General features: G+C 50.0%; 1 protein-coding gene across 2 annotated transcripts in view; it reads right to left on the bottom strand.

Annotated features, from left to right (window-relative positions):
• camsap1a (calmodulin regulated spectrin-associated protein 1a) overlaps positions 1–16,609 on the bottom strand; it is a 25,746-nt gene extending 9,137 nt beyond the window's left edge. The window contains exons 1-14 of one of the 2 annotated variants that reach the window (XM_072661570.1): positions 16,233–16,609; positions 15,543–15,703; positions 10,423–10,685; positions 8,898–9,059; positions 8,632–8,712; positions 8,144–8,176; positions 6,907–7,048; positions 6,584–6,723; positions 5,852–5,948; positions 5,383–5,554; positions 4,389–4,480; positions 4,129–4,213; positions 3,016–3,780; positions 583–1,873 (exon numbers count right to left, since the gene is read on the bottom strand). In XM_072661570.1, coding sequence (XP_072517671.1) covers positions 583–1,873; positions 3,016–3,780; positions 4,129–4,213; positions 4,389–4,480; positions 5,383–5,554; positions 5,852–5,948; positions 6,584–6,723; positions 6,907–7,048; positions 8,144–8,176; positions 8,632–8,712; positions 8,898–9,059; positions 10,423–10,685; positions 15,543–15,702 — 3,483 coding nt within the window. In that variant the 5' untranslated portion in view covers position 15,703; positions 16,233–16,609. The remainder of the gene's footprint in view (positions 1–582; positions 1,874–3,015; positions 3,781–4,128; positions 4,214–4,388; positions 4,481–5,382; positions 5,555–5,851; positions 5,949–6,583; positions 6,724–6,906; positions 7,049–8,143; positions 8,177–8,631; positions 8,713–8,897; positions 9,060–10,422; positions 10,686–15,542; positions 15,704–16,232) is intronic. The other variant, XM_072661571.1, reaches the window with a different exon arrangement.
• Positions 16,610–17,580: the final 971 nt, after the last annotated feature.

Raw genomic sequence — 17,580 nt, 5'->3', positions numbered from 1 at the left:
GGTAGGGGTTTCTAATAAAGTGGCCAGTGAGTGGAAGCACAAGGTAGGGGTTTCTAATAAAGTGGCCAGTAGTGGAAGCACAAGGTAGGTGTTTCTAATAAAGTGGCCAGTAGTGGAAGCACAAGGTAGGTGTTTCTAATAAAGTGGCCAGTGAGTGGAAGCACAAGGTAGGGGTTTCTAATAAAGTGGCCAGTAGTGGAAGCACAAGGTAGGTGTTTCTAATAAAGTGGCCAGTGAGTGGAAGCACAAGGTAGGTGTTTCCAATAAAGTGGCCAGTAGTGGAAGCACAAGGTAGGTGTTTCTAATAAAGTGGCCAGTAGTGGAAGCACAAGGTAGGTGTTTCTAATAAAGTGGCCAGTGAGTGGAAGCACAAGGTAGGTGTTTCTAATAAAGTGGCCAGTAGTGGAAGCACAAGGTAGGTGTTTCTAATAAAGTGGCCAGTGAGTGGAAGCACAAGGTAGGTGTTTCTAATAAAGTGGCCAGTGAGTGGAAGCACAAGGTAGGGGTTTCTAATAAAGTGGCCAGTAGTGGAAGCACAAGGTAGGTGTTTCCAATAAAGTGGCCAGTGTGTGAAAGTGTTACCGTAAAGAAGAACCCCAGTCCTGATTTCTGCTCGCCCTCTGCTTCTGTGCTGGACTCTGGGTTGGTCAAGTCAGACATGTCGACCTCGATCAGCTGCGCTTTTGTCCGGCTCTCCTCGGATGGAACCGGGACGTTTTCTTTCCCTGAGCCTCCAGACCCGCTCCTCTCGCGGGCTGGTTCTGCTTCCGTTGGTTCTACTGTCGATGGTTCTGCTTTCGGTGACTCTGGACCGTCTGCTTGTCGATTACCAGCATCGTGGAGACGGAACGTGGCATTTCGGGCCAAGCCTCGGGCTGAGCTGCGTCCACTGGCTTTGTCGCCGCCCTCTTTAGCAACACCCTCATCCTCATTGTCCGCCCGCGGCGTCCTGCTGAGCGGTGAGGGTTTCGGGTCGCCTCCATTGGCCTTCGCTCCCTTGTTCAGCTTGAGCTCGGCAGGTTTGGCCCGAGGGGTGCGGCCCGAGCTCAGCTTGGGAGGCCGTCGGGTTGCGGTGGAGATCTCCACGAACTGCACGGAGGGCCGAGGCTTAGGCTCGGGCTCGCTGGGAGGCTGGGCTTTCTCCTGCGTGGGCGACAGCGCAGTCTGCCTCATGAGCAGGTCCTGCTGGACCGAAAGCTGCATCATCTGTTGCTGGATGGCCCCAATGGCATCGTTCAGAAGCTCGATGGAGCGGTTACATTCGCTCAAGTCCAGTTCCCCGCCCACCTCCTCCCATGCCTCGCCTTCGCTCGCACGGTTATCCCCCTCCAGACCAGCAGGGGGCGTGGAAGCACTCTCCCCACACTTCTTGGACTCTTTATCCGGGCTGGGTCCGAGCTCCTTGCCTCTGGCCTTCAGAGCCTCCACACACGAGTCATCCTTCGCGGTCTCCTTTTCCTTCTCCTTTGTGAGGTCCTGCTTGAAGGGGCGTGGCAGTGTGTCGCCCCGCCCCTTCTTCACCACGTGCAGGAAGGCCGCCTTGCCCAGCTGCAGCCGTTGCCGTGCCGACAGAGTCTCCATTTTCTTCTTCTGCGTCTCAATAGCCCGCCGCTTCTCCTCCAGTTGCATGCGCAGGTGGACAAGCTCGGAGGCCACGCCCCCTCGCGCCCTGGGGCTTGGGCTGGCAGCGCCGCTCGCCAAAGGTGGGAAGGAGGCACACTCTGATCCATCTGGAGTGGTGGTCTGTGAGCTGCAGCCGCTGTAGAACTCATCGGGCGTCCCCGTGCGGTGCAGCCGCCGCTCCGCAAAGCTGGTCATGCGCCCGGATGCGCTGCTGGCCTGCGAAAGTGTGCTCCGACATGGACTGGACTGCCTGCAACAGGTTGAAGGAGGGTAAGCGTGACCTTCAAGAAGTCCACAACAAGCTCCTATCGTGCTGATCGAACCTATCTGAGAACTGTCTGGGCGTGGTCCTAATATTATAATGAGCACAGTTGACGGACATCTCTGTAAGACAAACAGCCCGGCGAATGGTTGGACGACCGTACAAACGAGCGAACCCAGGGGACGGGCGGCCAAATGAACAAACAAGGGAACCAATCAACAGACAAACCCATGAACAAACAAAACGAACAGTAAACGAATGAACAGAAGGACAAACAAAGGTACAGACAAACGAACAAACAAGTGATTCAATGGACAGATGGACCAATGAGAAAACTGTCAATTGATTCACTTGTTTGTCTGTCTGCACGTTGGTTCACTCGTCTGTTCACTCATCCAATGGATGGATGGAACTGAATCAACATACAGAAAGACAAACAAACGAGTGAATCAACTGACAAGCAAACAAGTGAACTAACGAGTGAACAACAGATAAAATGAACAAACAAGTGAATCAATGAACAGATGGACCAATGAATAAACGAGTGAACCAAATGTGCAGACAGACAAATGAGTAATCCAATAGACAGACAGACAAATGAACAGACGAGTGAACCAACATACAGACTGACAAACAAGTGAATCAACTGACAGGCAAACAAGTAAACAAACGAGCGAACCAACGGACGAATTGGCAAACGAACAAACGAGTAAACCACTGGATGAATGAATAGAAGAGTGAACCAATGGACGGATTGACGAGTGAACAAACAACTGAACCAACGTAGAGAAAGACAAACAAACGAGTGAATCAACTGACAAGCAAACAAGTGAACAAACGAGCGAACAAAAGGCGAATTGGCAAACGAACAAATGAGTGAACCAATAGATAAGCGAACAAATTAACAAACGAGTGAACCAATGGATGGATGGACGAGTGAACAGACGAGTGAACCAATGGACGGATGGACGAGTGAACAAACAACTGAACCAACCAGACAGACGAACAAACGAATGAATCAACTGACAACAGCTTAAATCTTCCAGCTTGATATCCATGCGATTCCCGACACTAACCATCAGTCGGCTCAAGACCACCCCAGAGAACTAAGCTCCATTAGAAACCCCTACCTTGTGTGTCCAGCACCAGTGGACGTGCTGCTGGCCTGCGAGAGCGTGCTGGGGCACGGGCTGGAGCGGCCGCTGGCTCCCTCCTTGTCCTCGCGCTCACGTATTCGCACCTCCTCGCGCAACTTCACCGACTCCTCCTCCTCCTGCCCGTAGCCCAGTGCCTTCCTCAGGCGAGCCTTGCCGAGGTCCTGCTCCTCCAAGTCATCGCCCTCAGCTTCGTCCTCCTCCTCTTCCTCAAACTCCGAGTCCGAAGTTCTGCCCACCCAGATGTCGATGGGGCTGCTTCTCGCGCACTCCGTCTTGCCGTGCAGGAAGAAGCTGCCGGACTGCGGCGAGCCCTCTGGGTCCACGGCGCTGCCGACGGCCGTAAAGGTCTGACTGATGGCCGTGTGCTCCGTTGGAGTGTGAACACCCCTCCGTCTCTGGCACCGCCCCTCCCCGCTCTCGTCCCGCTTACTGACCGCGCCGGTCTTCTCTTTGTTCGGGCGCAGGACGGCCGGCTGCAGCGGCTCCAGGAAAAAGCTCTCGGGGCGGGGCTCTCGAAAGGTGCTCACGCCCCCAGAGCTCAAAACGGCCACAAGCTCCTCCTCCTGGTCCTCAATGTCGTGCCCGCAGGCCACGTGGGGAACAGACTGGCCGTTGACCTGGTGGCGGGGAGTGATGGAGATGACGTTGGAGGCTAAACTGTCTTTGCTGATGGAGCGTGCCAAGCTAATGTTGTCACCACACAGGCGCTCCCACTCCATCTCCATCTGGGACAGGGGTCTGGGAAAGGGGGAGGAAGAGAGTGTGTGTTAGCCATTCACTGGACCTTCATCAACGGTCAGGTTCCGACCACAGAGCTACCACCCAAATATCATCGGACCTGCACCTCTGGACACTAGCCCTGTAATAGCACACCTGTATAGCGACCTGTAGGGCAGGTAAAGCTTTTGGTAACGGTGGGGGTTTCTAATAAAATGGACATAATGGACAAATTTGCAACCAGAGGCGGAGCCAGACCCCCTACTCGTTAGCTAGACCCGTCCCCTTCTCCCAGACTGAGCTCAGGTGTCTCAGACCGTCTTCACTGAGCTTCCAGAGCTGATTTCCCCTGACTATAGAAGTTCCCACCTTTGTCTTCTCTCCATCCAGGCCAGTCGGGATCCAGGACTATGTCCGTCCATGCGAGAGAGAGAGCTGGACCTGTTCCTGAAATCTTCACACACACACACACACACACACACACACACACACACACAGACTGTTACTATGCTGTCTAAGTGTGGGCGGAGCTTCTGAGGAGCTTCACTTTCAGGTATGAGTGCAGTTTTGAGGTGCAGTAGGCACATATCCTGTGTGATCTGGAAGAATGGGAAATGTACAGCAGTTACCTGCAGTCTCCTCCCCCTGGGCGGGTTTCGGTTGCCTCGGTCTTAGTGGCAGGAGCGGGTGGGAGGGGCTGTGGGAGGGGCTTACTTTACCGCTGCAAGGAGAGAAACCATTATTCAAAACAAACCTTTGTAGACGCTAGGGCCTGACTGATACACCGGTTGGCAGACGAGGTCGCCCGATATTGATGATAATGACAATGCAGGATTCGAACCCACGACCTCATGATGATAGAGCAGAAGCTGGTGAATCTGAAGATGATTAAAAATAATAATAATAATAATAATAATAATAATAATACAATAAAAATAAAAAAAAGGTATGAATAGAGTCAAACGTAAAAAATAAAATAAAAATAATACAAATACAATTTAAAAACTAAAAAATAAATGTATAAAAAGCACCCACATTTAAAATTTGAAAAATATAAAATAAAATAAAAGACAGCCAAATTTAAAGTAAAATAATCTTAATTATACAACCAAATTTAGAAATTAGAATAATAATAATAAATAAATAAAATAAAAAGGTATGAATAGAGCCAAACATAAAAAAATCCAATAAAAATAACAATAAAAATGCAATTAAAAAACTAAAAAATAAATTAAAAACCTGGTATAAAATTAACAAAAATAATAATAAAATAAAAGACAGCCTAATTTAAAATAAAAATAATATATAATGTAATGTAATATATGTAATGTAATATAATGTAATATAAAAATAATGTATAAATACAACCAAATTTAGAAATTAGAAAAATTATAATAAATATAATGATTTTTTTTTCATTTGTAATGTATTTATTTATTAAAAAACTAACATTGATATCAGGCATATAACGTCATACCGGTCAGGCCCTACCACACACATTTTACTCTTCATGTAAACATTCCCACGATTCCAGACACACACTACATCACATGACCCCCCCACATCATATCCCCGACCCCCCAAAACACACAAAAACACTCACAAGACAAGAGACGGACTTACACAGACGTAGACGCAGACTCCTCTGGGTGCAGGTAATACCTGATGCAGGTGTCGTGGGCGGAGCCCGCTACCATCGAGTCAACAGATGGGGAGGTGCTTAAGAAGCTGCGCTTGGTGGCGTTCGAGATGGGCACGTGGGGCCGGGAACTCTTGGCCTGCACCGAGGGTCTCGCTGCACAAACGGAGGAAGGAGCGGTCAACCCGTCGACATCGACATGCAACAACTAACTCAATTAGCTGACATTCAATTCACAGGAGCGATCTGAACGTGGCTCAGCCAATCAGCTTTTAGACTGTTACTGACCAGAAGTATGGCTAAGAGTGGACCACCGCCCAAGACCCAAGCACCAGCGGATGGGCTACAGTCTTTAACTGTACACTAGCAAAGGGAGCGGTTTCTGATAAACTGGACAGCGGTCAAGCTGAAATTAAACAGAGGAGTGTTTTATGGGAATGACCAACGTCTTACCGTCTTTGATATCCTGTGGATCTCTGGGCTTTACGAAATCTGGCCGGACCACTTCGAACCACCAGAAGAGCTCGGCTATGTAGACCATCACGTTGTGCTGGACGAGACAAAACAGGCACAGTAACCAAGGGAGCAAGCCCAAAATAGAGTCCACTACATGTCCAAATATTTGTGGACACCCCTTCTAATGTAGCGTGCAAATGCACACACACAGCCTGTCTAGTCCCTGTAGAGAAGAAGTACTGCCAATAGAATAGGACTCACTGATGAACCTATTGGCACCATGCTGCCTAATGTCAGGCGTGGGCTATAGAGGGGTGTAATAAAGCCCCCCAGCACTGAGCTGTGGAGCAGTGGAGGAACTGGAGTGCTTTCTGGAATGATGATGGAGCTCCATCCAGTACTTTTGATGGGAGGAGTTTGGGAAGTTGGGGATGAGGTGGTGAGGTGGTGGGGTGGTGATCGTCCATCCAACATCTTACACAACCAAATCCTCACAGCAATGCTCTGTAAAAATTGAGGCGAAAGCCTTCTCCTCTGGACAGTAGAGACAGTTACTCCAACAAAAGCAGGGTAACCCTTTTTTTCCCCCTCTTTTTTCCCCCTGATTTCAGAAGAAACGCTGAATCCACAAGCAGGCGTCCCAATACTTTTGTCCATATGGTTTATTATGACCAGATTCGCACGACGCCAGAAAATGATGTTGCAAAACAGCGAAATGTGGAGATGCACCTTTAAGACCGGGGGAGCGTAGAGCAGGTCCTCAGTCCGCAGGTACAAACACCTGGTCAGGTACTCGTTGGAGAACTCTCTCAGTAGCTGGATGTTATACACACTGTCGGAGATGGACAGAACCTCTTTCAGGCAGATATCTGTGTGTGTGAGAGAGAGAGAGAGAGAGAGAGAGAGAGAGAGAGAGAGAGAGAGAGAGAGAGAGAGGGGGGGGGGCGAGAGGGGGAGAAAATAAAAGCTTATCACTTCTTTACTTTGTATAATATTAATTCAAACACTCCTGAGTGTGTGTGTGTGTGTGTGTGTATTGGTTTCGAGCCTACCTTCTAGCCTCATGTAATCGGGGCAGTAGTAATGAATGACTGCCAGAAGGGCGGCACCATCACACACGTCCTTCATCAGGTCCTCCACCAGTGGCAGATGAGGGAGACACCGGCCAGACAAGTGGTCTCTGCGGTAACGTACCTGAGTGGAAATGGGGGGGGGGGTTGATCTGGGTTTCAGCCACAGTAAGACGCCACTGATAATGATAATGATAATGATCGGTATCGTATTGATTATCTCTGTATCGCTGCTTCTGTAGTTTTAGATTTGGGACCTTTAGCCCCTCCCACAAACCCTGAATCCTCCCACCTGTACAACTCAGCACAGTGGAAAAGCAGCACTACAGCAGGGAGTGAAGGAGTGAGCAAGTGAGTGAGGGAGTGAGTGAGCAAGTGAGTGAGCAAGTGAGGGAGGGAGTGAGTGAGTGAGTGAGTGAGCAAGTGAGAGAGGGAGGGAGTGAGTGAGTGAGTGGAGTAAGTGAGGGAGTACAGTACCACACGAGACAACTCCGACGGCTCCAACATGCAGTGGGCCAGAGCATGCATGAAGTCAGGCTGATTAGAGAGAGAGAGAGAGAGAGAGAGAGAGACAGAGAGACAGAAAGACAGAGACAGAGAGAGACAGAGAGAGAGAGACAGAGAGAGAGAGACAGAGAGACAGAGAGAGAGACCAAGAGAGAGAGAGACCGAGAGACAGAGAGAGAGTCAGAGAGACAGAGACAAAGAGAGACAAAGAGAGAGAGAGTCAGAGAGACAGAGAGAGACAAAGAGAGAGAGAGTCAGAGAGACCGAGAGAGAGAGAGACCGAGAGAGAGAGTCAGAGAGACAGAGGGAGAGAGTCAGAGAGACAGAGGGAGAGAGTCAGAGAGACAGAGACAAAGAGAGACAAAGAGAGAGAGAGTCAGAGAGACCGAGAGAGAGAGAGACCGAGAGAGAGAGTCAGAGAGACAGAGGGAGAGAGTCAGAGAGACAGAGGGAGAGAGAGAGAGACAGAGGGAGAGAGTCAGAGAGAGAGAGAGACAGAGAGAGAGAGTCAGAGAGAGAGAGATGAATGTAGTTAAATGAGAGATTTGTTATGACGAGGTTAAGGATCATAACAGTCATGTCACAAGCTCTCACACACACACACACACACACACACACACACACACACACACACACACACCCTACAAATGTGATGATGCGGGGTGGGGTGGAGGGTGGGTTTGGTGCAGAGAGGGGGCGCTGTGGAACTTACAGGCACGAGCTTCCAGTACCATTTGGAGGGAGACTATCCAACAGGAAGGGGGCGGGGCAAAGAAGACAAAAAGGTAAGAGCAGAGAGAGAGAGAGAGAGAGAGAGAGAGAGAGAGAGAGAGAGAGAGGTTGACAGAGAGAGAGAGAGAGAGAGAGAGAGAGAGAGAGAGAGGTTGACAGACAGAGGGGAGAGAGAGAGAGGAGTCAGGGGAGAGAGAGATAGAGAGGAGAGAGAGAGAGGGTGACAGACAGAGGAGAGGAGTGAGGGGGGAGAGATAGAGAGAGGTTGACAGACAGAGGAGTGAGGGGGGAGAGAGAGAGAGATCAGATTGGTTAGGTTAGGTGCAGTAATCTGATCAGAGAACAGGGTTAAGTCGTGCGGTCCCTCAGTGAACAGCCAGTAGAGGAGGAGCTACAGACATGCGGAGATCAGAGACGCCTACGATTGGGTGGAGGGTTCCAGTGAGGCTTGTGATTGGTCAGCAGTACCTTTTGATGACAGGGGGATTCCATCAGGTGCTGCTTCAGCTTCAGCTCCTTCTCCGAGATCTCCCTCGTCTTCAGAATCACCTGCGCACACACACACACACACACACACACACATCTGTACACATCTGTATGCCACATTATTGCTTAAAAATGATCTGAATTGCACAGAGGTTTTGAAGTTGATTTGCTTGTATTACACTGTATATTACACAATGTACGACACACACACACACACACACACACACACACACAGGGCTAACTCTGACCTTGTTGATCCAGAAGAGCATGGCGTCCTCCATGTCGAAGGGCAGCTCTTTGGAGGCACTGAAGGTGGAGAAGCGCTTCACACTGGAGACCACTCTCTCTACGCTCATCATCTCCACCGAGCACGCCAGCATCAGAGCGTCTATCAGGGGGATGTGGGAGCTCTGTGCGTGCGCGCGCGCACACACACACACACACACACACACACACACACACACACATTGACCGAGGGAAAGAAAGACAGACACACAGTCAGACAGGCAGACAAACAAATAACAGACAGACATAGAAAGACAGGGGGACAGACAGACAGATAGAGAGACAGGTGGAGAGACACACACCACTGTGAAGCAGTTTTAATTCTAATTAATCTAAATCACACACACACACACACACACACACACAGTGACAACAGGCAGAGCCGTCACCTCATAAACCGAGCTCAGCCGTCCCAGACTCTACTGTCGCTCTCCGTGGTGCTGAACTCTCTGCACTGTTGTGTGTGAACCAAGGACACAGCTTCTCCCTGATGGCTTCTCTCGTGGTAGATCTGACCCGAAGAGGGCGGCTGGAGAAAGTACGGGGGACTGATGCCAGGGTGGAGGCCTGAAGGCCTGAAGGCCTGAAGGACGTCCTTTTCTCCTCTCAAGTTTCAGTACATACACATTTTGCGAAGGCTGAAGCCTCTGAAGGCTCTGAAGTATCTCCATCTGTTCTTCTGCTGAGCAGTCCCAGACCCAGCAGCTGCTCTCCATGGTGCTGAAATCCCCTCTGGAAACTCTGCAGACCTCGGACACTGCTCTACAGCCATCTAAGGAGAAGCTTGAACCGTTTTCAAGATAGGCAAAGACCCTCCACCCAACAGCAGAGCAGCAGTAGGTCAACAGCGTGGTCTTTTTAAAACCGCTCACTTAAAGATGAGGCATCGAGCTGGTACTCAAGGGTCAGGCTCGACTTCACACTCCGGATCTCTCCTTCCTCTCCAGTTGGCCGAGTTCACTCAGGAGGAAGGACCTCGTTTGCCTCCGAAACAACAAACCTGAGCCGCCCTGTGCTCGCTGGCCGCTCTCCAAGGTGCTGAACTCCCGGCACGAGGTCCATTTCAGCATCATAGCTGTGTTAGACGCAGTCATTGCGAGCAAATAACCCACGTGTGGTCAAAGGCGGGGCTTGGGAGCTGCATGCGGCTGGCGAACACAGCTGAGCTCCAGCTGATTGCCACGTGGAGGAGGCTTGCTCTCTTCCTCCCCCACACAGGCTGCTCCTTTGGCATTGGACTCTGACCTTTGTGGGCTTGTGTTTTGCCCAGTAATAGTGTTTCTGCTCACAACACACACACACACACACACACACACTAAGATTTATCGTCCAAGACACACACACACAGCCGGTTGTGAGCAGATGGTCATCCTGCAGCCCCCCTTTCCCAACTGATCAACCACACACGCCCCCTAATTATGCTAAGATCCGTTCATTTGCTTATTTACCCCAATGAGGTCAAAAGGCCTACGCCCTGAGTACGCTCACCATCTTGATGGGGGTGGAGCCGAGGTCGTCATGGGTAACCGGCGTGTCGTCGGGCTCGCGGGCGTAGATGCCGCGGCGGGCGAGGGCCTGGATGACGGACTGATGGGAAGACAGAGAGGCGGTTTGGTCCCCCTTCAGCAGCAGAACGCACACTCTGCAGTAGAGCTCAGCCGAGAGCAGCAGGGTCAGCACCGGGGGCTTAATGTGCTCCACACAGTACTGGTCTGTGTAGAAGGGGTCTCTGAGATCGGCCGGAACATGATCTAACAAAGAGAGAGAGAGAGAGAGAGAGAGAGAGAGAGAGACATGTAAATAACTGCTGCCAAAAACCTGCAGGAAGCTTCAGTGGAGCCTAGAGGGCGGTGCACTGTTCTACTGTGCGGCAACGCTTCGTAGGAAAGGAACCTCAACCGTAACCTCACCACCAAACTGCTGCATCCAGATTATCTAGAGACGCCAGAAGAGTTTTGGATTTATGCTGTGGACCAATGAGGTCAGTACAGAACCGGCCACAAGGTTGGGAGATTTCATGAGAAGATCACCTTGCCAACTGTGAAGCATGGGGTTGTATTGCTGCCAGTGGCACTGGCACTACTGCACCAGTGGAGGGAAGAATGGACAAGCCACCATGGGAAATGGTCCAGAATAGACCCCAAAACCCACCATGGCCTTCCAGAAGAGACAAAAAAAATGGAAGCTTTGGGAACGGAATGGCCCTCATAGTTGAAGATTTGTGGACAGCGGTCACAGGAGGCTGACCCAACAGCTCCGGCAGCACTGCTGTGTCCGATCCACTCGCTCCACTCGTACCAGCGACACTGACTGCTCTGAGGTGGTCAGCCTGTGGGGTCCGGAGCTGAAAGGAGGCTAATGACAAAGCATAGCTAGAACTATACGGTCAGTGGAGCTGATCGAATGGACAGTGTAGAGTGTAGAAACAAGGAGGTGGTCTTAATGTTGTGGCTGATTGTTCATGAGACGATGGGAATCAAATGAACGCATCCCTGATCCAGTCCGAGAAACAGATGAGCTTGGGGTAGGACGAACTACAGTACCCACAATCCTTCAGGACAGCATGGTGACATGGCTAAAAGATTAAACAAGGCGAGTATGCGTGAACGAGACAGACAGACAGACAGACAGACAGACAGACAGCGAATGTGCCAGACAGGTGGTTTAGAGATTAGCGTCCTCAGCCCCACGTCAATGGCTCCCATCATGCCCGCACATCCAGGCAACACACCTAAGCCCTGTTTACACACACACACACACACACACACACACACACACAGCTGAAAGAGGCGTCACAATGGTATTTTTACTCACTGGTCACTGCTAAGCTTCATGCTAATTATACCTGGCTGCTAATCCGGCTCTTAAACACATCATTAGCGCCTTAGCGCCGCGCTATTTCCACTTCCAGATGACTGGCCGATGGGCATCGCCGCCTGGAAACGACCAGATCATGACTCTCACAGTATGGAAATGGATCAGATGAAGGACAGCAAAGCGAGCGTCTGACTGTGTGTCCAGGTTTAAGCTTTAAGCAAAGGTCAAAAGGGGCTGGAAACCTGTTGGCACTGGGAAACTTTACCTGGGAAAGACTGTTTGGCATTCCGCAGTTTGACACAGGGAATCTTTGGTACTTCAGTATCACCAGTCCTATGGGTTCTTTGCTCCTATGAATCCTTTAATACTGTGGTAATTTTGGTACTTCAGCACTGGGAATCTTTTGCTTCTAGCAAACTGGGAATCTTTTAGATTCTTTGCTACTGGGAATCCTTTGGTATTTTGATATTGGGAATTTTTGGTACATCAGTATTGGAAATCCTTTGGATCCCTTGGCACTGGGAATCCTTTGCTTCTTCCAAGCTGGGAATCCTTTAATGTTGTGGTATTGGGAATTTTTGGTACATCAGTATTGGGAATCCTTTGGATTTCTTGGCACTGGGAATCCTTTGGATTCTTTTGTTACTGGGAATTCTTGCTGGGTGCACTGGTATCAATCAGTGGTACTTCCGTATGTGGACTCTTTGAATTATTCGCTACAGGCAGTCTTTACTAGCTCTGGAGACGCTGCAGTCCTCGTTCTGAGCAAATGCATATTCTAAGCTGCAGCAACACAGTCCTGGAACTCGTGCTTCCGGACACGGTGAGGAGGGACAGGGTCTCAAATGCAAGACAGGCATTTCCGTCCAGTAATGCAGGATTTAGACCACTTGTGTTTCGGAGCCGATTCGTACCAGATCCAGAGCTTTAGGCCGTAACAACACAAAGTCATGGTGAGATTTCCTAACACCAGAGGGGTCAAGGGTCAGGCAACCAGATTAGAGCCCAAGGAAGATTAAGCACCAGGAAGCTGTCTGACAACCAGTATGCACCAGGGGGAGGGGACAAGTTAGGATTCAATGGGCAGGATAAAACTATGAAATCACCGTTTACTCATCACACTATAAACCATCAGGTGGGCCAATCATGTTCAATCACCATACCCTCCATCCATCCATCCATCTTCTTATCCGAGTATTCCTGGGCAGATACACAGTGGGTACAGAGCCCATCTGGAATTACTGGCCGCAAGGCAACATAAAATGCTCATTTAAAGAACGTCAGACCAGGAACCTCTGGGAATATTGGGATTCTTCACTGGGAATATTTGGATCCTTCGCCGGGAATCTCAGAATTCATCACAGAGAATCTCAGGATTCTTCATCGGGAATCTCAGGATTCTTCGCCGGGAATATCGGGACTCTTCGCCGGGAATATCGGGACTCTTCGCCGGGAATATCGGGACTCTTCGCCGGGAATATCTGGACCCTTCACCGGGAATATCTGGACCCTTCACCGGGAATATCGGGATCCTTCACGGGGAATCTTTACATTCTTTAAATTTTTCGGAATCTCTTTTGGAACTCTGGAAGTAGTTCAGAACGATAGCGGCGTGTGTCCTTCTGCACATTCGCAACTGTGAGTACACCGCGTAGCTCATTAATAAAGAATGCCTCATGGTCAAAAATGGGGCAGAGGGGGCGTGCACGTGCACACACACACACACACACACACACACACACACACACACACACACACACACACACACACACACCCCATGCCTGGAGCAGAGTAGCCACGCCCTTCTCCCAGACAAAAGCCACAGGAGTAAGATAATTCCTGAAAATCAGTGCAAACACAGACACACACACACACACACACACACACACACACACACACACACACACACACACACACACACACGAGTCCGTTAGTCTGAGACGGGAGGTTCTGAGGGGCGGCTTTAGCAGAACCGCGAAACAGCCGGGACTGATCCAGTCTCTGTCAAACAGACGCTCCAGTGAAGGGGGCAGGAGCACACACATGACATGGGGTCATCTTTGTTTACTGAGTGTAGAACTTCCGGCGCTACAGCTGACCCCCAGACATGGACTGCACCCATGGTCAGAGGGTGTAGCAATAACAGGAAGAAACCTCTTAAATCCACCACCTTCCAAAGAACAGGCCCTGCGTCTGCGGTTGAAGGGGCTGAATCTAGAGCATCCACCCAAACGTCCACACGTCTGCTCTTGCCATTGTGTGGAGGGGGAACCTCGGTTATGCAGCTGGACACACCGGGAGCTTCAGCAGAGCTTCATTACCGGGGGCTGTTTAAAACGTAGCGCCCCCACAGCTCCGTTTAAGGAGGAACGGCAGTGTTTGAGGTTCAGATCGGGGCTGGCCTTGGGCCGGACGTCCAAAGGGTGAGGAGATGTCCAGGAGCAGGGTCAGTCCCACAGATAAGGAGGGTATTTCAGTGGAGGGGATTAGTGATGTGGGACTGACGCTGTTATTTCTGCTGCACGATTAGGCCGACGGTGCTGCACTCCAGGAAAACCCTCGCGCACAAGGTCACTAATAGACACCAATGAAATGACCGGCCCTTCAAACAAACCCTCTGGTAGCCCCATACCATAATATGTGTGTGTGTGTGTGTGTGTGTGTGTGTTTGTGTGTGCGCGAGTGTGTGAATAACAACATTCTTAAGAGCTCACCTCGGCAGCACATTTCATCCCCTGCTTGCTCTTACTCTCTGCTTTTAACACACACCCACCCACACACACACACACACACACACACACACACACACACACTGAGAGAAGACTGATGCTCTGTCTGGCACGGAGACAAAACCATCCTCTTTCAACTGACCACAGCAAGTGCTGACTTACACTCTGGGAACAGACGGTCACTTCTCCTCCTTTTCTTCTTCTTCTCACACACACACACACACACACACACACAACCCAGGAGACTGCACGTCTGCACAACATGGCAAAACACCATACCATCCTTAGCTTATTAATCACTACAGTAATAGACTGGGACAGGGGGAGAACAGCGTCTCCGTCATCGCTGCTGCTGCTGCTGCTGCTGCACTGTGGAGGTTTGGTGGTGGAGCTGCAGGAGGAGGAGAACCTCTCTCCAGAACTGCTGCTGTGTAACCCTGCTTTAACCCACAGAGTCACATTAGTGTAAAATCCTGCAGTCCACATGCTCCTCTACCTCTCTCAGCTCTCAGCTCGTCCAGAAATGCACGTGTGCAGCTGTCCAGGAGGGGGCGCTCGCAGCGTGATTTGTATTTACTGCAGTGGAGTAGTAAAAGCGAGCGATGAGCTACACTCCCCACCTGCAGGGGGAGCCCAGGAGCCGCTTCTCTCTAAACGCTTGCTGCTTTAAGTGGGCGTGTTCTGACCTCTTTTTCTTCTGCTACCGTTCCTTTAAGTCTGTCCTCTGCTCTGATTGGCTACCGAGCCTTGCGCTTCAACACCGGAACACTCCTTATGACTTGGGCGTGAATGATGGGCGGAGCTAAACTGCTGTGGGCGGAGTAGGTGTGAAAAAAAAAACACCCAAAAAAAATAAATAAATAAATAAACACAGCCTCATGTGCTGAAATAGGATTGGTCAGAAGGCTCAGAGCACACAGTATAACCCACTGTGATTGGTTGGAGGATAATCGATCAGTGATTGGTTGTTCACTGAAACTGAAACTGACCCCTATGCACCCGAGAGAGCGAGAGAGCGAGAGAGAGAGAGAGAGAGAGAGAGAGAGAGAGACGGACGCTTACCTTCTCCATAAGCCTTGGCAAACAGCCACCGAAGGTTGGCGTCTATTTTGGCCCGGGCTGAGTCATACAGCTCAAGCGGGACGATCTCCAGGCCTCCCTCCACCGAGTCGGCTCTCCTCGGGCCTCCGTCTCCTCCTCCACCGGCCGCACCTACGTCCATCCTGCGGGGTAGAAACCCACATTATTCTGGTCAGGAGATGAGGAACCAGCTCGACAGCCATTAGGAACATGACCGGCTCTGAAATGGACCTTGACCATCATGATGGTGGTGGCCGTCCTCCAGCCGGTTGTCCACCTGAAAGGAGGCTGTAGCTACATACCTGTAGTGAGCCAGACATAATAAAGGCAAACTGACCCCCACCTATACACTGAATCCCCTCGGAGAGCCAACCTAGATGACCACTGCCACTAACAGGCCCAGGCTGCCTGCTCACTGCTTTGTCAAAAACAGGTACCTGGCTAAGCTAGCCCCCCTCACCCCCTCGTCCAGACCCTGCTCCAGTGCACGGGGGGAGGCTTTCAGTGGATGTCCAGGAGCACAATAAGCAGCTTAGTTCATCTAATGCCCTAAAATCTTCATTTTGGGAGGATGAATGAATGGAGCTGTCCGGCTACCTGAGGAGCCTGTCCCAATCCCAGACCAGCTCATCGCTAAAGGAGGCTAAAAGCACTGGGCAGGGCTCGACTCACCTTCAGCGAGGTGTGGAAGCTCCGCTGGTCGCAGCAGCAGCAGCAGCAGCGAGTCTTTAGGCTTTGAAGGCGAGCAGACGGCGAGGCTCCGGGTAGTGTGGCCGCAGTGGAAGCGGCGGCGGTGGGGAAGCGGCGGCGGTGGGCTCTCCCCCTCCCCGCCCAGCAACACAAGCCTGACGGCGGCCTCCGCTACATGACAACCCGCGGGGTCGAAGAAACGCGAGGACGGCGACCGAAAGGGGACAAATCGCCGCTCAAACGGATCAGCAGAGCCGCATGTCTCCCCGGTACCTCGTCCAGCTCGGCCGCTCGGGGTGGACTCGGAGTCGGTCGCTCGGTGAAGCGAAGCCCCGCTGCGTTTTGTCTCCAAGAGCCAGAGAGCAGCGACTGCGCATGCGCGCCTCTCACCCGCCCTCTCGTCAACAGCGGCTGCGTCCCAAACGACGCCTCGGTTAGTGGACCCTAGTAAGAACACTGACTAGTGGGACCGTTTTTAGTGATTAAAAAATAAATAAATTAATAAATTAATTAATTAATTACTTTTAGCTTTAAACATATCATCAGAGAAAGGTTCTGAAAGCTGGAACCAATGAAAGGGCACTGCACTGAGCACCGTCCTGTCCCGAGCAGTGACAGCAAAGCTGGACATATCTAGAACATATTTGTCTAGAACTTACTTTCTGGACCTTGGTTCTGCACCTCTGACCAGCATGTTTAGTGGACTGTCATGACTGAGCCGCAGCGGCTGTAAACACGGCGAGCAGCTCTCAGGTGTGGAGCTCAGCAGTGAGCTGGACTGAGTGCAGCGCAGGTCTCGCGATATCTCCGGCTCAGTCTGAGGTAATCTCGTTAGCGTTAGCTAGTTTAGCCCCGTGTCAAAATGACTCATTACGTTGATTTATTTATTAAATTGAGGAATTTGTTGAATTAGGTTATTTATTCATTAAATTGAAGGATTTATTTATTCAATTAAGGGGTTTATTTGTTAAATAAAGAGATTTATTATTAAATTTAGAGATTTATTAAATTGATGGATTGATTTATTAAATTAAGGTATTTATTTGTTAAATGAAGGATTTATTTATTCAATTAAATGATTTATTTGTTAAATGTAATGATTTATTTATTAAATTCAAAGATTTATTTATTAAATTTAGGGATTTATTTATTAAATTGAGGAATTTATTGAATTAGGTTATTTATTTATTAAATTGAGGGATTTATTTATTCAATTAAGGGGTTTATTTGTTAAATGAGGGGATTAATTTATTAAATGAAGGGGATTAATTTATTAAATGAAGGGATTTATTTATTAAATTGATGGATTTATTTATTAAATTAAGGGATT

The sequence above is a fragment of the Salminus brasiliensis genome, chromosome 18 (assembly GCF_030463535.1).
Source record: "Salminus brasiliensis chromosome 18, fSalBra1.hap2, whole genome shotgun sequence".
Taxonomy (NCBI): Eukaryota; Metazoa; Chordata; class Actinopteri; order Characiformes; family Bryconidae; genus Salminus; species Salminus brasiliensis.
This window is presented reverse-complemented; position numbering and strand designations above follow the sequence as displayed.